The 24,156-nt window shown below is 31.1% G+C and overlaps 1 protein-coding gene across 1 annotated transcript in view; it reads right to left on the bottom strand.

The window, feature by feature from the left end:
- SI (sucrase-isomaltase) overlaps positions 1 to 24,156 on the bottom strand; it is a 98,400-nt gene that overhangs the window by 11,526 nt on the left and 62,718 nt on the right. Inside the window, exons 28-40 of the mRNA XM_068547390.1 lie at positions 22,834 to 22,930; positions 22,628 to 22,740; positions 22,413 to 22,538; positions 20,783 to 20,911; positions 19,600 to 19,710; positions 17,853 to 17,912; positions 14,724 to 14,840; positions 13,330 to 13,417; positions 11,930 to 12,068; positions 5,184 to 5,317; positions 3,841 to 3,875; positions 3,637 to 3,753; positions 1,018 to 1,166 (exon numbers count right to left, since the gene is read on the bottom strand). Coding sequence (XP_068403491.1) covers positions 1,018 to 1,166; positions 3,637 to 3,753; positions 3,841 to 3,875; positions 5,184 to 5,317; positions 11,930 to 12,068; positions 13,330 to 13,417; positions 14,724 to 14,840; positions 17,853 to 17,912; positions 19,600 to 19,710; positions 20,783 to 20,911; positions 22,413 to 22,538; positions 22,628 to 22,740; positions 22,834 to 22,930 — 1,415 coding nt within the window. The remainder of the gene's footprint in view (positions 1 to 1,017; positions 1,167 to 3,636; positions 3,754 to 3,840; positions 3,876 to 5,183; positions 5,318 to 11,929; positions 12,069 to 13,329; positions 13,418 to 14,723; positions 14,841 to 17,852; positions 17,913 to 19,599; positions 19,711 to 20,782; positions 20,912 to 22,412; positions 22,539 to 22,627; positions 22,741 to 22,833; positions 22,931 to 24,156) is intronic.

The following is a 24,156-nucleotide window of genomic DNA, read 5'->3' on the forward strand; positions in this document are numbered from 1 at the left end:
GGGAGAAGACAAAGAGGAAAATTCTAGAAATAAAAGAGGGAAGAGTTTAATAAAATGTTACCAGAAATAAAGAAGGGATTATGGTAATAAATTACTAGAGGATAATTTGAATCTAGGAAGTTTTTTTTTTTTCCTTTTTCTTGGAAAGTTGGATCTTTTATTATTAGAACAGAAGGCATATTGATCTACTTATTATTTTGGTAATTTTATCTTGGCTACTACTGTTTAATTTGAGTAAGTATTAGCTGTTTATTTTGTACTGATTTATCAATAGTGAAATCTAACAAATCACCTCAATCAATTACTCTGGTAATATAGGGCACACAAGAAGCTAAGTATATCATGATTATTTCAAGGGTTTTTTTGTATTTATGGTTGAATGTGTGTGTGGGTTTTTTTTTTTGTAATATCCATAAGAAATTGCTTGTATTTGCCTTAAAAATAGAACAGGCTAAAATTTTTGCAACTATACTCCATAGAATAGAATTTCAATATTTGGTCATATATCAGTTTGAGTTTCAAGGAGTAAATCCAAAATAATTGTCACAGAGAATGGTAGAACTGTTCTAGGGTACCCAATTAGAACACCTCTAGGAGGAGTTAGGATGGTCTTCTTTAGTCAGGCATTTATATATGGTGGATTTACTCAACTGCTGTAAACTTCAATTAAGTCAACCATAATACAGAGATAATATTACTTATTTCCAAGATCTTTTGAAAACACTCAATGTAATAAGGTATGTAAATTCTCTCAAACAATACCTGGTATACAATAGTTATTCCTAAGAATTATTACTTTTTAAAAACTGATTAATTGTGTTTCATTTTTAATGGCATATATTAGTCTGTTTATTAGTAGATTTATTTATGTAAATGCTTATTAACCCAAAATGTACACTTAAATAACAATGAAAAAGCTTTCAATTTAAAATGTTTTATATGACAGTATAAGTGATTATTGAGTAAATTAAATGAAAGCTATCTCTCTCTGTGATAGGAAAAAAAATTTGCACTTACTCATGCAAAAGGGGTCGGATAACAGTGCCACCATGAGCATGAATTTCATGCATCTGTGTATAGAAATAGGGCAATAAAGTGTATCTAATATTTAGAATATTCTTTGACATTTCAGAAAAAGTTGCATTCCAGGAAGCAGGATCTTGTCTCTGAAACAAAGCAAAATGAAAGCGCCATAAGCTGTTGTCCTTGTTTAAATCATAATTTTCAAATACATATTTGAAGAATAAAAAATAAGGCATAATTTAATTCACTGTCATGTGCTACATCACAAAAATCTTATGGAGTAGTTATTTCTATCTCATACAATTGAAAGAGAAAGCATAATTAATTTTTTAATAAGAAAATGCAAATTATGTCCATGGCTTGATTTCATTTCGGTGAACATATGTAAAGAGCAGTTCACATTTGAATAGGTGACAAACACATTGTCAACTGTGGAGATGCTCAGTGTAGCGTGAAAAGTCTAGGAGAGAAACAGAATGCTATATATAAGTACATTAAAATAAACAGACATGCAGAGCCCATCATGGTGACCCTGCACATTGTGTGTTCTCATGAGAAATGAATAAGTTATGGTACTAAAGAATTCATAGTATAGGAGGAAGAGCGGATCTAATTAATGTTGGATAAGAAAAAAGAACATGCCCATGTCTGCTCTGGAATATACTCTCCAGCTAAAAAGACTAAAATTGACGCTGGAATGATAAAAGCTTCTAAAAAATGTTATTGCACTTACTGGCTAAAAAAAAGTAATAAGGAGAGTGATTAGTATTTTATATTCTAATTTATACCAAGGGAAAAAACAAGGCTGCCACAAAGGTTTTTTTGTTGTTATCAACAGGAGCAGAGTCCTTAAGAGTGGTATCATATCTATGAAGAGTCCAACTTTTCTAGATTTAAGTAGTAAGAAGGTTTGAATGATGACCCACTGCTATCACTGGTACATGTAGTGTTAGAATAGGCAAAACCTTGAAAGTGCAATGGTCCAAGAAATATTAAGCTATATATCAATATGATCCTACTGTTACTAGATTCAAAGTCAAGTTAGAAAAGGCAAAGATCATATCTGTTGCATACTGACTTTGTTGACGTTATTTCAGTTTTAACATGATAAAACACAAGCATTTAATTCTAAACCATACATTCCTAAATTCAATTATATTACCTCATGATTAAACTTAAGTTGAGTTCTGTAGATTTTTATTCAGAAGTACTTCGTCAGTCTTTCCCTCTCCCATTTCATCTTCTCAAAAGCTCCAGCCACATTCACATCTTGGAGTCTTTCACTTGTTCCCCAGACCTGGAATTCTCCCCCATATATGTAAATTTGTTGCTTTCCTCAACTCAAGTCTCTGCTCTAATGCTAATGTCACTTCATCCAAGAGGACCAGCCTGAGCATCCCTTCTAAACCATAACACCCACAAATCTCTATCATTTTAGCTTACTCTAGTTTTCCCTCATATGATTTATTTGTACCTGCTGTTTTATATATATATATATATATATATATATATATATATATATATATATATATATATATATAAAATTGTCTATTGTCTGTTATCTCTATCCTTCCTGCATTATATAAAACATTAAGGCAGGGATTTTGTAAATATTGAATAATGGATTTTCAATGAATTCTTGTTGAATGAATCCCTGTTCAGGATTTTATTGATTCATGCCTCACTCTCCCAACAATACAGCTTTCTGAATTTCATTACTGACAAAGTTTTCCTGCTAAAATATTCCTATCCCATCAAGTTGTCTCTATTGCCCAACTTTCAAATTTTTCCAAAATGTGGTCCCAAACTGCCTTCTAACCTTGTATAGATTTTCATTTTTATTCTTCATTTTCTAATATAAATTCTCCCTTCTATTCTGACAAAAAATTTCCCATGGTGACATGAAGAATTCAAAACTCATGATGAGCTCTACCATTTGGTTACTATGGCTGGAACCCATCCTTAAAAGACCAGCTCTGTCTACAATTCTTCCATGAGGTGCATTTTGATAATTTATCTTTCTTCTATACGTCTTCACTGAAAGTATCACAAAATTTAGCACTTACTTAGATATTGCTTGCAATTGTTTATACTTTTTCATAATTTTTATTATTGTCTCCCCCTCACTCAAAAAGTTCTTCCAGTTTAGTATATAGTAGAGTAGTGTCACCACTCAGAAATTAGTTTTCATGATTCCCTTTTCCTTTTATTTTTTTCTGTTTCTCAACTCATTTTTAAAACATTTGCTTTTTAAATCTGCCCATTTTGTGCATTGATTTTAAATGACTTTTCTAATTATTTAGTTTGAAACTGATTTTTTTTTTTATCGTTGTGTCCAGGTTTGGAATAATTTCCAGAAGGAATGTTTTTTTCTGGCTAATCCAAAATTATATAGAACAGCAGTAAGTATGCCAGCTAACCAAGTTTTGAACCCCCAAATGTAAAGAAAACCCAAGTCAGAAACTTCTCAGAGTGATGGGCTCAGATGCCGTCAGTAAATGTAAAGAGATTCAAAACATTCATCTGGAAATCAGCCAGGAAGGGTGAATTCTATTCAAAAACGTTTAAGGTTAGTGGGGCAAAAGAATGAGAGTAAATGCAGTAATTACATACTCTAGTAAATGCAGTGTTGTGATTTCTTGCATTTGGATAAAATGCTCCAAGTTGCATCCAGCGGGCACAGAGCTGATATTCTGAATTGTTGAAGAAACCACAGATATCTGCTCCAGTCTAAAATACAGTTATATTTAATTAATTTTAATAGTTTGTTTCTTAATATTAACAAGTGATGAAGAGAAAAGGAATAGAGCTACTTACATATGACATTCCAAACAAACTAAATTCCATCATACCTAAAAAAATTAGAAAACAATTATAGAAGGCCACTATTTCATATATTTTGACATTTGTTTTTTTTTCTATTTATGAAGATGTTCTATTTCTAATACTGACCTCTAATTCAATGAAACATTTTTCAGATTATTGATATACTTTTCTATCATTTCTTCCCATGAAATTTGTGTTTTTTACTTTATAATGTTAATGATGTTTATAAAAATAAGACACTCTAATAATGCCTCCTTGACACTTTCAAGATGACACATTTAGATCACAAAACTGTTACAAACAAATTATAGTATGAGAAGAAAGCGTTAGTGGTTCCATTTTTTTTTTTTTAATAAATTTATTTATTTATTTATTTATTTTTTATGGTTGCAATGGGTCTTCATTGCTGCGTGCAGGCTTTCTCTAGTTACGGTTAGCAGGGGCTAATGTTCGTTGTGGTGCTTGGGCTTCTCATTGCAGTGGCTTCTCTTGTTGCAGAGCACGGGCTCTAGGCACTCGGGCTTCAGTAGTTGTGGCTCGTGGGCTCTAGAGTGCAGGCTCAGTAGTTATGGAGCACAGGCTTAATTGCTCCGTGTAATCTGGGATCTTCCCGGGCCAAGGCTCAAACCCGTGTCCCCTGCATTGGCAGGCGGATTCTTAACCACTGCACCACCAGGGAAGTCTTCCTTGGTTTTATTTTTAAAATAAAATGCTGTCTCTGTAATTATTTAACCATAGGTCTCATTATATGAAACAAATTGAATTATCCTTATTAGCTAAAATTCTCCTGAGGAATGATCATTTTAATAAAATAGAATGCATGTGAATTCCCAGGTGTTCTTTTAAAGGAATATTTCTAAACATTGATTGTTTTCCTTGAATCCTAATATAAATAGTAAAGAATTTTTATGTCTAGATATGAAACAGAAAAATATTCTCTTTAAAATAATATTTTATTTACTCTTTATCCAACTATTGTCAGAAAACTTTCAAAATTTTGTTTGAAATGTTTCATACATTAGCATCTATGATTGATTCTTATTCCCTAGAATCTAGAATTTCTAAGCCTTTCTATTCTTAGCTCTATATGTTATCCTTCCCACCTCTTGCCCTTTCATAGAAGGAAACTGAGACCAAAAGGGATGAAATTATTTTCTCAAAATAAACTAGATCCTGCTTTCTGGCCCATTGCCTTTTCATTATGCTGTTTGTCATAAAATATGATGCCAAAAGCACATTTCAGAGAAGGACTTACAAAGTATATGAACTAGCAAAAGTGAATACCTAATAGAAAATTCAAAAGAATAATGATAAAGATGGTGACTCTCACATACCAATGATAGATTTGTCCAAATTGTCCCATTTTGCATAGTTGTCTCCAAGCCAGTGTCCTACCCATCTTCCAGCAGTAGGATATGTGGAACGAGAAATAACAATTCCTCTTTTGCCAGTTGCCTTCTGCAATGCACTAATATAGATGGAGAGGATCTATGAGTTTTTATATGAGGTATTTTCTTTGGATATTTCTACTTAGGACCACTTCATTAAAGAAAAAACTATCTGATTTATGGTGTCTATGCTGTCTCTTATTCCGACTAGCTCTTTATAAGTGAGTCTTTGCTCATTATACTATAAAATCCTTACAAGCAGGAAGGACATCTTTTTTCCCTTCCAACATTTTCCAGAATGACATGTCTAAGTGGCCCTTTATTTATTGGTTCAGTGAATACAAGTCAACTATTGATATTATCAAATCAACTAATTATATTGTGAGTTTTTGAATGAACACATTTTATTCTAATTAACTGTGTTCTCTTAATAAAGATTTAGGCTCCAATAATTGCTCCAACCCTTCTTATTTATAACTTGTCAACACTTAATCTTCATATTACTCTGCAGAGAATATTTGCTATAATACTCCCTGTTTTAGGGAGTATTCATATATATATATTAATTGGAAAGAAAATGTTTATTTTTATATTACTTAAAATAATTTGTATATGAACAAGGACTAGAGACCTATATCAGGAGGAAATATTTCAAATACTTAATTAGGCAGATTTGTAACCCACTACCATGTTATAAACTGTATCTAATCATTTCCTTGTTAAAGATGGGCCACAGTAATTGTACTGATTTGTTTATACATAAAGCTTCTTCAATGACACCTTGAGATTCTTGAGGTTAAGGACTGACTTAATCTTCCTTATATTCCTTACATCTAATACGTATAATAGTATAATAGTAGTTTAAGAAATTTCTGAATTCATGAATATCTCAAAATTACAGGAAACTGAAAATATTTTAAACAGACATATGATGATATATTGAACCATCTGTTGATAATAGAAACAATATTGTATTTGCTAACTTAAAATTTCCTACTTGTATGTCTCTCTTTAAAAAAATCATATAAGAAAAAAATATCTTCACTGCTTCATTTTTTATAACAAATATAAAGGATCTAGTCAATTGAGAATCAGTAATATATTTAACATATGTCACACATATTTGCAGACATTTAACAAGAAATGAATGTATATTTATATAGGGAATTGAAGAACTGATGATCAGTTTAGAACTCTTCATGGAAACCTATCTTAAGTTTAGTTAATTTGTAAAGAAAATTCATTTTATTTAATTGATATAAAAATAATTTACAAGGATAGAGTTGTCCCAAATCTTTAATGTTTCCACATACAAGAAATACATATTCTTGAAGGTTCTTTTTTTCTGCCTTATGTTTTACTTTTGCAAAAAGTCTTTACTGAGGCTTTAAGTTAATAACCAAATATATGCCTTTTTAGATTTCTGATTGAGAAGAATTCTGCATAAAATATTTTCACAACAATTTTCTCTTAAGGGAAATCTAACCTCTTGCATTAGAAAAATCTCCTTTGTAACACTTCACAGAATATTTCTTATTTGGGAAATCACTTGCCACCACTAAAGCTATAATTTAAAATTACATAGCTATAAATATTTTGTAGATATTTCCATCATGTTCCAACTTTACAGATGGTTAATCACAATGAACTTAATTTAATTTTAAGAAACACTTTTCAACCATAATACAGTTTGTTCTCTGTTACAAGTTGATTTGGAAATTTTAGCTTATAAAAAGAATTTCAATGTTGTGTTACAGAAACATTTTGATTACATGTTTATAATTGTCTACATGAGCAGTTTTTGAAAAGTATTAGAAAAGTTATAAAAATATGTTATTGGGAAAAATAGTCCTTCTAAAGGAAAACAATGATTTTTAGAAAACTGTACATGTAGATTACAAATGTGGGTTATGTGAAAGGAGAATATTGAATTAAAAAAATTAAATATTTTAAAGTCCTAACAATAAATAAATATCTTTATTTTTGTCATGGTTTCTAAAGATAATAATTTCAAAATTATTAAATTGACTATTGTTTTTAATTACTGATGAAATCAATTGGTAAATATACCCCAAATACTGCTATCTCTGACTGGGTGATATTAAATTATTTTAGAATACTGGCCAGTAATGCTCAAAGAAGAGAAAGTTATACAGGATTGTTTCTCTCAACGTTTATTTAAAAAATCTCTTTGAAAACTAAAGACTTTTTTTGAATTATATTTTTAGAAAGGAAAAAATTTAGTATTATATATTTACTATCCATTAGAAATAGTAACTTGCCAGTTTCACAACTCAAAGAGAATCACCATTAGATCAGAAAATGTAATTTCAGTTTTAGTTTTAGAGTTGGATAACAAGTTTTTTGTAAGCTGAAATATTTCCATTGTTTTTGATATATATAAGTAAAGTATAAGTAAAGTATAAGTAAAACTTACATTTGAGATTTCTTTAGTGAGAAGAATGTGAAAGTCTAAACCATGGAAATGGTTTTATGATTCAGATCTCAATTTTTTTTAAACATTGATACCAGCTATATCAATGTTCAACTCAGCCATATTAATCAGAAAGTAATATCTAAGAGACACGTATTCCGTATTTTTTCAAGTTACTAAGAGTTAGTTAAGAGAAAGTTACAGCTATAACCAAGAAAACTTCCAAATTATATATGACCTGTATAGTGTTTGTTTTTTTAATCTATACCAGTCTTATTTTTTGTTAAAAAAATTGCAAGAAGAGGTCACTTCCTATAGTACACAATTCTCCCAAAAAAAAAAGCCCCTTTTATTTTTCAGGTTAGATTCACTAACCACTGAAAAGCAACATAATTTTCCAAGTTGCTAAATAACCCAGTCTCTAGGAATATCTGAGGAAAGAACTTATATTTATTAACATTTTTATTTCATTGAAATTAAGATTACAAAAATCTTGGGCATTTACTTAAAAATTATATACTTAACGCAACCTGAACTTCCAAAGGGAGTCAAAGATTTTGATTTTTCTATGTTCTCTCTAATGAAAAATATGTAGTACTCTCAAAAGTCATTCAAGGTATTGTTGAAGATGAAAGTCTGGAATATATAGCTGTATAATCCTTGGATAATCATCTGAGATTTAAACACACAATTTGAAATTTTAAAAATATATTTCTCCCTACATCTGAAGCATAGGCTTTATGTCAGTACAATATTGAATTTTAAAGAAGACAAAGATCAATTGAAGACTGAAAACTTTTTGTGTGGGATTTATACATGAAACTTCTTCATTTGCCACTGATCTCCAAGGTTTTTTTCTATGAAACTGTTTTCAGTCTTTCAAGCTGATTATTTACCTCCTGTTTCTGCAACCACTCATTCTGTTCTTTCCTTGTTTCGGTTGTTTGTTTCATGTTAAGTGAAGAGCACAATAACAAGAATTAGGTGAATGTCAAATGTGTGCCAATTTTGAAAACAGAAAATGAGTCACAGAAAGGAACAATAAAATGGTACAGTCTGAGTAACTTGAAGAAATAAATTACACTCTTAATCCTTTCAGTTTTCTCAAATGATAAAAAGTCTTTACTCTCCATTATTTGCTTAAAAGTAATTTATTTATAGCATCCTTTTACATTTGTCAAGGTCTTTAAACGTATAATGACTATATTTAATCTCTAAAATATCTGAAGGAGAGTTCAACAATTTTTTTCTCATATAACTGAAAAAAATTAAATAGTAAGAAAGTATTTAAAAGATATAAAAAGTCTATAGCTATGCATACATTGAGCTTTTTAACTCAACATTTAAAATTTATTAATCTGTTTAACTTAAACAACAAATGTGGTTAAATTTTACTGAAAAATTTTATGGACAGGAGCAAAATTAACATTAATAAAGGGATGTTCTTTGGAAGATTGTACTGATAGCTTCTTCATAATGTTCTTTAAGAGTTAAAAATGGTTCTTAAACGTCTCTGAACACCTTTGTATATCAACTATTCAGAAATTTACCTACTTTTGCCTTGAATTTATTTATATAATTTTGATAGTTGTGGTGAGATAAACATTGATTCACTTAAATTTACTAAACACCCTACAGTGTGTCAGGAACCATGCTAGATTCTGTAATGTGATCCAGAAGTTCAATTTACTGCCCCCTATGAAAAAAATATTTTCTTCCAATTTTCCTTAAAGTACATACTTTCATCTCAAGATGTATAAGTTTTGCCAAAGAGTTCATCAGTCACTTCTCAATATTTTTGTTATGTTTAATATCTATAGCTTTATGGTAAAGTGAGGTTAGCTGAGGATAATTGTGCTCCAATATTATGTTCCAGTAGGGTTAATTGAAGAAGCATTTGTCCCAATAAAAAGGCATTATTGAAGACCAGTTTGTTTACTTTTTTTTTTTTATATTACAAAATATTTATTATGAATTTTTTCAAGTTGACATTGTCAGTGTTTCTCCAAAGTAGTTTCTCTTTATACACAACTTTGAATTACTGCATAATAGCATTTAGAATCTTGAAGAGCCTCTATTTTGATGTTATTGTCAAACAACACAAAATCCTAGCACAAGACAAGGAAATTCATCCCCACCTCAGATCCTTATTTCCCAGGAACCAGCATTGTTTTATTTCCACTTAGCCAAATATATTTTAATTGATTATTATTCCTCTTTCCATGGAGATTTTAAATTCATTGGCATTGTCTAGTAACATACTGACACATTCATTAAATCCTAGAAGTGTGCCAACCATATCCTTGTCACAGATCGACAAAGAGCAAATCCATGATTCTTATCCACAGATCCCAATCGTAAAAGCTATAATGCACTTATTATGGTTTAGGTGGCCATAGATATCCTAGAAATAGCTTATGACAAATTTTATATACTTTCTTTGCCTTGGTGAAATGTAGTTTACTTCCTTTACTCCCTGGCATATTTCTTTTTATTCTTCAAGATCAGTTCAAATGATAACTTTTCTTTTGATGTCATTTCTATTTTCCTGATAGAGTTAGCTGAGCACTCTCCTTGTTTCTCATAACACGACTGTAGTATCTATCACATTACACAGGTTTTGTTTTTTTGTCAGATTTGTTTACTCTTTTTTTTTTTTAACATCTTTTTTGGAGTAAAATTGCTTTACAATGTTGTGTTAGTTTCTGCTGTATAACAAAGTGAATCAGCTATATGCATACATATATCCCCATATCCCCTCCATCTTGTGTCTCCCTCCCACCCTCCTTATCCCACTCCTTTAGGTGGTCACAAAGCACCGAGCTGATCTCCCTGTGCTGTGCAGCTACTTCCAACTAGCTATCTATTTTACATTTGGTAGTGCATATATGTCAATGCTACTCTCTCACTTTGTTCCAGCTTGCCCTTCCCCTTCCCTGTGTCCTCAAGTTCATTCTCTGCATCTTTATTCCTGTCCTGCTGACATTCCTTAGTCTTTCTGCATGTTCTCAGTGCCCCTACATTGGGATTTGGTCAACAAATCTGTAGTCATTCATTCATGTAATAATATCTTAAATAATTCACATATTCTAGGTTGAAAAAGAGTTTGGTGCTAGATATAAGATAAGCATGTTTCACTAAGTGAGGAAATGTTACCCATACCCTTTACTCCAAAATGCTTTTCATTCTTTTACCAACTTCTGTCATATATTAGAGCCATGGTTTTCAACCCTGGATACTCATTAGAACCACCTGGGGGATTTTTAAAAATTCAGATGCTTATGCTATAGTTCAGACTAATTAAATCAGCATTTATTAAAAAATCTTCAGTTTGAACTATATTTAAAATAGATAACCAACAAGGACGTGCTGTATAGCACAGGGAACTCTACTCAATATTCTGTAACAGGCTAAATGGGAAAAGAATTTGAAAAAGAATATATATATGCAAACATATAACTGAATCACTTTGCTCTACACCTGAAACTAACACAACATTGTAAATCAAATATACTCCAATATAAAATAAAAATTAAAAAAAAAATCTCCAGTTGATTACAGTGTGTAGTTAAGAACCAGTGATCTAGAGCTGCACTGTGTAATATAGTGATCACTAGCCATGTGGGGCTATTTAATTTACATTTATGAAAATTAAATAAAATTTAAAATTCTATTCCTGAGTCACACTAGCCACATTGCTCAACAACCATATATGGCTAGTGGCTACCATATTGGACAATAGAGAACTATAGAACATTTCTATCATTGCAGAACATTTTATTGCACAGTGTTAATAAAGACTTGATACTCAAAGAATGGCCTGTATTCCACCATCATTAGCCTCATATAAGATTTTGTTTAATATGGATATTAAAGTTTGAGAAGCTTAAGGTCATTGACATGTATTCTTATTTGCTAATAATGGATTTAAATAGCAGATTTAGCCAACCTTTCATGTTTTAATTAGTGACAACAAACTATATATTATTTACTCAATTATTCATTAAAAATTATTCTTTGAGCACCGACTATTTGTTAGGCATTTTGCTACTATAAGCTGGGTGCATAAAGTGGTTCAGGGTTCTTTTGGGAATTGGATAAAAATTTAAAACAAAGATACAGAGAGAGAGACAATTATTCTAAGTGCCATGAAGGACCAACTAAGATAAGGTCAGCAGGGAAGGACTCAAAAGAGGTAACATTAAATCTAATATCTAAAAAACAAGAGTCAGAAACGATGATTATGAAGATTGCTTACTCATAAGTAGGTTTCGCTTGTGACCATCCATATAGATTGTGAACATCGTAATGCAAAACGGGTGATCCATCACTAAGAATCTGCTCAGTTTCCATACACATAGTTCTGAAATGTAATCCATCAGTTCTTTTTGTGAGCTCTGGGGAGAATTAATAAAAAAAATAATATGTTATAAAGTAACCTGTATTGAAATATGTAAATTGTAACTATAAATTATTTTGGCAAAACATTAATCATTGTTTGAAAATATTATTGATTTTTTAACCATTTGTGCACTTTGTTTATGCTAATTATAAATGAAAAAATGGTCTGCAATGAGATTGCAGTTACAGTTGTGACTGGAAAATATGTGCACAATTTTACTATATTCAATAATAAAAATGTTACTAATTAACATGAACTCATAAAAACCTGAAAAGTGGGTTTCCCTGGTGGCACAGTGGTTAAGAACCCGTCTGCCAACGCAGGGGACAAGGGTTCGAGTCCTGGTCCGGGAAGATCCCACATACCGCAGAGCAACTAAGGCGGTGCCCCACAACTGCTGAGCCTGCGCTCTAGAGCCCATGAGCCACAACTACTAAAGCCCACGTGCCTAGAGCCAGTGCTCCGCAACAAGAGAAGCCACCGCAGTGAGAAGCCCGCGCACCACAATGAAGAGGAGCCCTCGCTTGCCGCAACTAGAGGAAGCCCGCACGCAGCAACGAAGACCCAACGCAACCAAAAATGAATAAATAAATTTATTTAAAAAAAGAGGAAAAAAACAAACAAACGAAAAGTAAGTGTACTCCGAAAAGTCTACTATATTTTATGCATTTAGATGAGAAATACTGATTAAATAGATTTTTTTTAAAAAAATCCCTTTGCCAACATAAAGCCCTGGCATATTTTCTCAGTTTCAGATGCAAATTTTCAGAGCTTTGCCATCACGTTAGATGTAACTGTTTATGCAGTTTACTGCCCATAAGAGCATGAGGATGAATGCTGAAAGACTGTACTTTTCCCTCCTAGGTCAGGGACAACCAAAGAAGTGTTGTTAGCATTCTTTCACTTTTTTCCTAATAAAGAAAAACTTTAAAAAGTCTTTATAAAAGATTTTAATTTTTTATCTTAAAGAATATTGAGGATTCTCAAATCTGGGAAGATTCTTAAGAAAATCAAAGTAACAATTTCAAATTTAGAAATGTATTCATATAGATAAAACATGTTTCTTGAGTTTTCTTCTCGAAGTAATGTTAGATGATTTAGATGATATTGGTAATGGGTTGAGGTGTGGTCCAGTGTGTAGATGGGTAGTGAGAATTGGAAATGTGAATCCTGTTCTCTATGTCATAAGGTATATAAACCTGATTAATAAATAATAATAGCATGATAACATCCAAGGCACAGCAGCAATATTGTACCTGGGAAATAAGGTGGATAATTTAGCTCTATATTTCTGCATTGATTAGTAGTTGTTCCATTTACAAAGCTTGATGGTTCATTCATATCCTTAAAAAGAGAAAGAAAAGTAAACAAAAAACAAATTTAGGGCATATCTTCTTAAAAGAACTAATTCAGAGACCCAGTAAATTAAAGTAGGATATTTGAATAATAGAACTTTACTATTCTAAAAAGCAAAAGTATAAGGCATCTCAACAATACTAAAGAATTTAGTTTAGCTCAGTCTTTCTTAACATTTTACAATTCACATCTCCTTTTGAAAACCATAAAATGTCCTATTTTTCTCTGTAGATAAAATCTATATAAAAGTGAATTGTTTTCTATGTTTCTAGACATTAAATTATAATAGTGTATATTCCCCCATGTCTTTCCCTCCATTTCTGCTCTGGAGCCTTGTATCAATTTTTTTAAAACAATGGTTTGTGGTTTTTAAAACCACAAGATAATAGTTTACAAATACAGAAAATTTCAAAAGTATCTCTATTGAGTACACATTTCAGAATTTTAGTAACCATATATAAATGGACCATCATATAAATATATAAATTAGTTGCCATTTAAAGGTGATTCCTCCATCATAAAAAGGTTATCTTTTCTGGATCAAGATATAATTATTGGGGATATATTTAATGGAATCCCTTATAGTACATAACTTTATATATAAAATAAACCTGTATTTCCCATTAATTAAAAAAAAACTATCTTTATACAACTTTACATCCTCAAGGCTTGTACATAACAGCACCCCTATAAGTTTTTTTAATTAAAAAAGTAAGTAAATTAATGCATACATGTTGAAAAATCAGCAGAGTAGAAATGTCACCTCCAAAAATCTAGATAAGTATTATGTAAATATCCCCTGTATTACATATTTACTTGTGATAAAGTAAATTCTTTTTATGCTATCTCAAAATTATATTAAAAATCTTATTGCCAGCATTTTAAAGTTAAAATTAGGATATTATTTAGAAGATGATTTTGCTACATCTGTAAGAGTTTATGACTTCTTACACCAAAGACTGACAGTCGAGTGTGAGACTTATATCTATATCGAATGAAAATAAAATAAATATTTATAAGCATTTATAAATCATTATATAAAGAGACTATTTTGGTCTCTTGGTCAAGTTGAAAATATTCAACTTTAATATTCAGGAAAAAGCAACTAAATACTTAAACTGAATTGTTAAAACTGCATTTTAGCAGTCTTTTGCATAAGAAAGTTCTATGGAAAAAATGAGTGAGCTAATTTCATAAAGAATACTTTGTTAACATTATTAAAATCTAGTAAGAATTTTGCATAATCAATACACAATAAATAACTTAAAATATAAATTTCTTGAAGTTTACTTACAATCCACAAGCCATCAAACTTCATTTGGTTATTGTAGAAATCTATAATTTCCCTTGTCCACCACTCTGCTGTGGAGTTCCTGAAGAAATCTGGAAAAGCCACATGAGCTCTGGAAGCCTGTAAAAACAAAATTTAGACCCACATATAGAAAGTCATAAGAGAGACCAGTCAGTCAGACATTTATCTGTCAGATTCACAAGTGATAGTGAAGGCAGTCTGATCTCAACTTTAATGAATGTATATGATTTTCCTCTAGCCACTCAAGCCTATGTGTGTCCTTAAATCTAAACTGAGTTTCTTATAGACAGCATATACAAAATTTACAAACTGTTAGCTAGACTAAGAAAAAAAGAGAAGATGAGAATTACAGCTGATGTCACAGAAATAGAAAGGATCTTAAGAGGCCATGATAAATAATTATACAACAGACTGGATAACCTAGAAGAAATGGACACATTTCTAGTTTCAGACAACCTAACAATATCTGATGAGTAGAGATGCAAACATCCTCAACCAAAATATTAGCAATCACATTCAACAGCACATTAAAAGGATCATACACCATGAATAAGTGGGATTTTTCCCTGTGAGGCAAGGATTATGTAACATACAAAAATCAATCATTGTGATTCAGCACATCAACAGAATGAATGATAAAAATCACATGGTCATATCAATAAGCAATGCAGAAAATCTATTTGATAAAATTCAACACTCTTTCATGATAAAAACTCTCAACAAACTAGGAATAGAAAGAAATTACCTCAACATAATAAAGGCTCTATAATAAATGCCCACAGCTAATATCATACTCATTTAGAAAAAAACTTTCAGAATTTTAGTTCATATCAGAAACAAGGCAAGGATGCTCACTCTTGTCACTTCTATTTAACATAGTCCTGGCAATCCTAGCCCAAATAACTAGAAATAAATAAGGGGGAATAAAAGCATACTAATCAGAAAGGAAGAAGTGAAAGTGTCCCTGTTTGCAGACGATGTAATCTTATATGTAGAAATCTCTAAAGAACACACACACACACACACACACACACACACACACAACTATTAGAACTAATAAATACATTCAGGAAAGTTACAGGATACAAAATCAACATGCAAAAATCAGTTACATCTCTATAGACTAAAATAAACTGTTCGAAAGGAAAATAATCTCATTTACAGTAGCAACAAACAACAATAAAATATTTAGGAATAAACTTGACTAAGGAGATGAAAGATTTGTACACTGAAAACTACAAAACATTTCTGAAAGATATTGAAGAAGAAACAGACAAATAGAAAGATAATCCATGCTCATGAACTGAAATAATTAATATTGTTAAAATGTCCATAGTATTGAAAGCAATCTGTAGATTCAATGCAACCCCTGTCAAAATCCCAATGGCAACTTTTACAGAAATATAAAAAACAATTCTACAATGTATTTGGAACCATGAAAATCCTTGAATAGGCAAAATAATCTTGAGTAAGTAGAACAAAGCTGAAGGCATAACATTTCCTGATTTCAAAATATATTCCAAAGCTACAGTAATTAAAAGTATGGTCTTGGCATAAAAATAAACACATAGGCCAATGGCACAGAATAAAGAGCCCAGAAATCATCCACACATGTATAGTCAACTGATCTTTGACAAAGGTGCCAAGAATATACAATGAGGAAAGTATAGTCTATTTAACAAATGGTGCTGGGAAAACTGGATATTCACATGTGGAAGAATGAAATCAGATCCTTATCTTACACCGTAGACAAAAATCAAACCACAATGGACTAAAGACCTAAATGTAACACCCGAAACTGCAAAACTTCTAGGAAAAAACATAAGGGAAAAGCTTCATGACAATGGTCTTGGCAAAGATTTTATGGATATGACACCAAAAGCACAGGCAAAAAAACAAAAATAGACCAGTGAGACTACATCAAACTAAAAAGTTTTTGCACAGAATAAGAAACAATCAACAAAGTGAAAAGGTAACCTACAACCCAATAGAGAAAACACTATAACCCACTTAGAAAATGGGCAAAGATTTGAATAGACATTTCTCTAAAGAACACGTACAAATGGCCAACAGATAGATGAAAAGAGGTTCAACATCACCAGTCATCAGGGAAATGCAAATCAAAACCACAGTGAGATATCACTTCACACCTGTTGAGATATCTATTATCCAAAAAACAGGGAAAACAAGTGTTGGTGAAGATGTGGAGAAATTGGAAGCCTGTACACTGTTTGTGGGAATGAAAAATGGTGCAGCCACTGAGAAAAACAGTATTGAAATTCTTCCAAAAATTAAAAATAGAACTACCATATGATCCAGCACTCCCATTTGGGGACATTTATCCAAAAAGACCTAAAATCAGGATCTCGAAGAGGTATCTGAACTCTTATATTTATTGCTGCATTATTTACAAGAGTGAAGATATTGAAATAAATTAAATGTCCATTGAAAGATGAATTGATAAAGAAAATGTGGTATATACAATGGAATTCTATTCAGTCTTTAAAAAGAAGGAGATTCTCCAATACGGGGCAACATGAATAAACCTTAAGGATACTATGCTGGGTAAAATCAGCCATTTATAGAAAGACAAATACTGCACAATTCCACTTATATGAGGTATCTAAAATAGTCAAACTCATAGAATCTGAGAGTTGAATGGTAGTTGCCAGGGCCTGGGGTTCCAGGGGTAACTGGGAGTTGCTATTCAATAGTCATAAAGTGTCAATTACACGAGATGAATAAGTTCTAGTGATCTGCTGTACAACACTGTCCCTAGGGTGAAGGATGCTATATCTTAAACTTAAAATTTTAAGAGTAAGTGTCATGTTAAGCATTCTTACTACAAAAAAAAAAATTAAATTAAAAAAAAAGAATTGTTCCTTGGATTAAATACAATAAAATGTAAAATTGCTTCATAGAGTGACTGAAACGTGTTGGTATTTAAAAAAAATAAATAAATCTGATTTAATATGGTCTGATATAGAGAATTAGAAAATAAGCCATCACTTTTTTAAGGAAAGTATTCAAATTGAATTATTGGTCAAAGTCATCATTAAATTCCAGTGCTGAATTTCTTTCAGTTAAATAGTTAATCAATATGAAACTTACATTAACAGCTTCATCTATTAGACTTTCATCTTTTGTTACATTTGGCAAATCTGGCCAAACCTACAAAGACAGAAGAAATGGGAAACCAGTTCAAAATAAATTCAGTGTGGTATGACTGTTGTAAACAAAGTGCAATAGAGCTTTAGAAGCATATTACAGACTCAAGAGCCCCAGATCAGTAATTCCTTCAATTATTTTTTTTCAGTTTGTGTTCTGGTATATGTATCATTTGCAAACTATTCCCATTTTCCATATTAATCTCCTCTTTAGTAGGGCAAATAAGGAAAAGAATACCATCCTTTGTGGTCGGTAGCGATTTTGAAAACAATGCATGTAACCAAAAGGTCTGGTCAAGAATTAATATGAAAAGCATATTCTAAATTTAATTTAATGTGGTATATTAAAACTCTTTCTACAATTACTCCAGGATTAAAGTCTAAAAACAAAAAGTATATTTTTATATGAAAGGAATTGAAGATCTGAGTTGGATGATGCCATGCTGAGGCAAATATCCTCTTGGTTTTTGCAGTTAGTACTAAATCCTCCTCTGCCCCACATGCCTACTCCAGCCCCTGCCCCCCTTCCTACCAATGTTTTCTTCTACCGCAACCACAGACACAGAACAGAGCCCAAATACAATCAGGCCAAAAGCTCTGGGATTTGAATCTATGTTGTAGAAATTAGAAAGTCCCATATAAAAATGTAAATAATCCACAGAGTGGTAATTACATACAAGGAATTAGTTGCTGATAGAGCATAGTGCTTGAAAGGTAGAAATCTGAGAAAATGTATAGAATGAGAAAATATAAAATGAGGAGAAAGTAAGAAGAAAAAAAATCTCTTTCTATAGCCAGTAATGTATACCTGTAATGTTTCTTAAAACATTATGATTTTTCACTGTTTATCACATAATTTTTTCTATTTTACTTTTACCATTTTATTTTGAAATATTTTTAGACTTATAGAAACATCACAAACGTTATACCTAGTGTTTTTCTATATACTTCACTGTGCTTCCCCTAATGTTAACATATTTATAACCACTGTATAATTATCAAAACCAAGAAATTAACATTAGTAGAATATTATTAACTAATCTACAGTCCATGTTAGAATTTCAGCACTTTTATCACTAACATTCTATTTTTGGTCCAAGATCCAAAAAGGCTCCCATATTTCATTTAATTACATCTCCCATTATGGGATTTTTTTCATTCTAATTATAACTAGTGGATTTTTTCTTTACTCTTTATATGTAAGCCAAATCAGGATGCTTTCTATAATGTGTTAATATACACAGGTCGGGATATTATTACTTAAATGAAATACAATGAATTATATTCCCTGTTCAAGTCAGGAATACTATAAGTATAGCTTTTACAAACATTGTTTCTTTTATCAATGAGATGTTTTTAAGAGAAGTACAAACATTTAAATGACCCATGTAGTATAGAATAGTGAATAACCATATTATTAATGTCAGTTTTATAATAAAATACAATAGGTACCAAGAAATACAATAAAAGACAATTTAAAGATGAAACAAATAGTATTTGGACATAGGACATATAAATTCTTTCTTTGTTTCTAATAATTTGGATTGAATGCAAAGAGTATTATTTTATTTATTACCTATTAAGTCATTACATCTCTCCCTCTGAATATGTTTTTAACTGTGGCTTAATTAAAAAGAAACTTTCAAATAGCATTTTTATACTTATTTTCTTTCAAGATATCAATTCAGTACCTTTGCCCAACAAATATCATTGGTGTTAGGCCATTTGATAAAGACATCTTTCTCTTGTCCTCTTTCAAAGGCAGGGTAAGGCTTTGTTTCATTTCCTGAAATTGCTGGATCCTAAAATTAAAATGAAATACAATCCAGGTAACCATGGTATAAAAGTATAGCCACTTGAGTAGCTGTTATAAAATGTTACAATTTTCCATTATTAGATTATCATTATATTGTATTCTCACATGGACTGACAAAGGGACTGACGGTATAAACTTTTTTGTTCTAGTTAGATTGTCTTCCAAATTCCCTAGAAGGAAAATTTAAGAACTTTTGAAAATGTATTAGCTATGATTTCAAGCAAGATTACAGGTGTTTTTTGCTTTGTTTTTATTTCTCCATGGGATTTCTGGCTACCTACCTTGCTTTCTATAAGATATTGATGAAATATTCTTCCCACTGAATCACTAACATTTTTTTATAAATTTATTTATTTATTTATTTTTGGCTGCGTTGGGTCTTCATTGCTGCGCGCAGGCTTTCCCTACTTGTGGCAAGCGGGAGCTTCTCTTGTTGCGGAGCACAGGCTCTAGGCACACGGGCTTCAGTAGTTGTGGCACATATGCTCAGTGTAGTTGTGGCTCGCCGGCTCTAGAGCACAGGCTCAGTAGTTGTGGTGCACAGGCTTAGTTGCTCCGTGGCATGTGGGGTCTCCCCGGACCAGGGCTCAAATCCATGTCCCCTTCATTGGCAGGCGGATTCTTAACCACTGTACCACCAGGGAAGCCCCTGAATCACTAACTTGAAGGAAAATTTTTAAATATGACAAGCATAAGAAGCAGTCCCAGAGAATAAGTTGAGAATTCTATAGGAATAGAAAATTCATCATCATTTTGTGATAGTGTCTGTAAATTGAGACCAGTCTGTAGCTTGGGTGATTACTAGAAAACAACCTGTCTTTGATTCCCAGCTTTATTTAGTCTTAAATCTCTAAGGATACACCTAAGAATGAAGGTAGCCTGTGGCAGCCATGTAAATGAAATGAAGTGTTAAAGGAAGAAAGATTTTGATTTGGGAGTACAATCCAAAATTATATACTTCATATTTTGAAACACCTTTTCCTTCCTCATTCAGGAGAGAAATCTTAACAAAACTAAGATAAAAAGGCTCAGAAAGAATATAAAATATAAACACTGACCAGGACAATAATGTATCTCATCCCCTCACTTCTTATTTTGTCAACAAACTGAGGAAGGTCACGGAATTCTTCATCAATCGTAAAGTCTAGTTGCCTTTCCATGTAATCAATGTCTGTGTATTGAACATCCTGAAAGATATGAGAATTTTAGTGGGGTAAGATTCAATAGAGTGAGTTTGTCACATTCTATTATACTTATGAAAGTAATAGCAATATGAAAGTTTCAATTCCTAAGAGAATTAATCAAGTAATGTAATGTTCAAGAAATAAAAGTAGCATGTATATATGCAAAATATTCTAAGAGCAAGTTCGTGTAAGTGCTCTGTTTTGTTAACAGTTCATTAAATAGTAATTTTGATTTAGAAGTACAAAGTCTCTCAGATCATTATCTTTTGTTATATAATTTCCAAAGGAAATAGGAAGACACAGGAGTAAAGGACTTATGAGGTTATGAAATTATATTAAATGGCAATTTGGAACTTTGTACGATATATAGAAATAGGTATTGCTCTATTTCTGGAAACACAAAGCAAATATGGGATAATTTCAAATAATTCTAATATTGCCAAAGGGGAAGAAAGAATTATTAGTAAATCCATCAATAATTATAAAATTATTCTTTTATTATCCACCAAAGTCATTTTTGAAATAACAGCCCAAGCTTAAATAAGCAAAATATTGTTTACAAGTAGGTATTTACAAATATATTTAAACTAATAAATACTTTATGAAATCTTTAATTTAGGCCTAAATAACATTTAAAAAATTATTTTCTGTTAATAGACAATTTCTTCTTCTAGGTGCTATAAAAATATGGCTAGAATAGTAGACCTAATAATGAAAAAATCTCCTTTTTAAAACACTTTTTTCACTTGCGTATTGCTACATCATCAACCTAAACAATTAATTTCCCTATAATGATGTATTCAGGAACCATATATTGGATTCTACTATATGTACTGATGTCTTATAAATGAGGTCCTTCTTACTCTTCTTAGAATGAGTTCTTATATACAAAGCATTCTAGATTTCAATGTTTAAATGTTACCAGGAGGATCCCTGAGATTCCCTAATCTTGCTAAAAAATAAAAATCACAAGAAGTGATTATTTCTGGATACTTAAGAATATTTAGTTTCCCAAACACTGAGGGAAGAAGATATTCTGCAAGCCAACTAATTCTGTATTCTAATTTGACAACCAACTATTGTCTATTCCATGGCAAAAATCATTGTTTCACCTCGAATTCTTTTTCTGTAATTTGTCACATTAGTTGATGAAATAGGTTCCTATGGACTCTTACTCTCATTTAATGAGAAGAGAAGAAATGTGTTTGACTACCTATGAGACCCAAAGCTTCTGAGAGAAAAGCAAGTGCACAGTGACTTGTTTAGCACAACTCACAGTCATGGAACAGGTGAGAAAGAAGGAAAAGGAATGGTATTATCCCTTTACTTTATCTATCTGATAAAGACTACTAATAAAATCTCATATCCAATTCATTTGGTTCTACTAACAAGCACTGATTTTTGCCAAATGCTTAAAATAATTTTAAAGTATATGTGTTTAATTATTTCATTCTGCTTTTATAGATGACATATTTAACACCGTTTTAAAAATTGATATACATACATAGGGGATCTGAGCAGCCAGCATGTCATTATATACTTCTTCAACTTGTGAAGTGTTTCTGTACCCATAAAGACATAACTGGAATCCCAAAGCCCAATAAGGTGGCATGACTGGTTGGCCAATTACCTTTGAAAAAAAAAAAAATTATTTGTGAACAAAGAGAAATACTTTATATTATAAAAAAACTTTATTTTTTTTAAAATGTGCAATCATACTCTATGGTATTGCTTTGTTGCGACCTCTGGAGATGGGCCCAAAAACATATAAAAGTCCAAGATTCCTCCAATTATGCGATATGTTAGAGCAGGAGTTGGTTGAAATGTAACATCTGGAAGTCCAAAATATGATTACATTTTTATCTATGTTATTATTTTATTAAAGAGTCACATAAAATATGATAAACTAAAAAAAATTGTTTTACCCATTGCATTGCTGTTAAGTAAGAGAACTCCATGAGCATGGCTCTCATCTTCCAGAGCCATGTAATAGGGATGAAATCCATATGAATTAAGTTTATACTAAAATTAAAAAAAAACAACAATATATATTTAAATAATAATAGAATGTGAATTTTGTAAATGTAATATTTAAATTCACTCTACGATTGAAACTAGGAATTTAAATGTTCCTTCATTGCACACATAAACTGTGATTGAATTAAACACATGTTTTTAGAAAATAATTTATTTATTATTTGAAGCGTTACTGCATTAGAGAATGCGAATAAATATACAAATGTGTAACACTCACAAATACTGCCACATTAACTTATGTAAAAAACCATTGGTTTTAGAATAGTTGGGTTTCTTTTCACAGGTTATGTGCCTTAATTTATTTATAAATTTGTACTTCTTTTTTAATAATAGAATGTTCTATAAATGATTAAACTGATCAAAGTACTCAAACTCCTTAAGTACTTAATGTGATAATATTTAAGTTTATATAATATTTTGATAATATTTTAAACAATAATATGTTGTTTATATACAAAGCATTTAATTTCATTTTCAGCCAGATCTTTTCATTTTTCACAATAGAAAATCTATAGTCAGGGTCATGAAATATCTTGTCAAGGTTACAAAACTTACAAGTTGATGATCCCTAATCAAATTGATATCATTGACACACACTGAATCCCAGTAACTGATTAGCATGTGAAAGAAAATTTATATATTGAGAATCAAGGTTATATTAACCTAATAATGCCAATACTAATGTTGAAGGTTTTTTTTTTGTTTTTTTGTTTTTGGCCCTGCTGCAGGGCATGCGGGATCTTACTTCCCCAACCAGGGATTGAACCCGTGCCCTGCAGTAGGAGCGTGGAATCTTAACCACTGGGCTGCCAGGAAAGTCCTTGAAGGATTTTAAAGAGGTAAATTTTGGTAGAACATATTCTTTCAAGTGGAATAAATGAAAAACAGCTTTCATAAGTCTGAACTATTGTGAACAAATAAAAGTTGTATGATTACCTAACAATAAAAAGTGGTTATGACATTATACACATTTATAATCTCATATTGAATATATCCTTTAAGTTCACATCACATGTGAAAAATGGAAATGAGCTAGTATTTTTATTAAAATGTATTTTCCATTATATGTTTAGAATAATTATAGTTTATATCAATTGTGCAATGTATTCAATATTCATGAAATGTATACCATTAATAAGACAAAACATTGGGAAAAAGGATATGAGCATATAAAAACATTTTCTAAAGCTGTAACTTGCAATATAACCTCA

This window comes from Eschrichtius robustus, chromosome 6, assembly GCF_028021215.1.
Source record: "Eschrichtius robustus isolate mEscRob2 chromosome 6, mEscRob2.pri, whole genome shotgun sequence".
Classification (NCBI taxonomy): Eukaryota; Metazoa; Chordata; class Mammalia; order Artiodactyla; family Eschrichtiidae; genus Eschrichtius; species Eschrichtius robustus.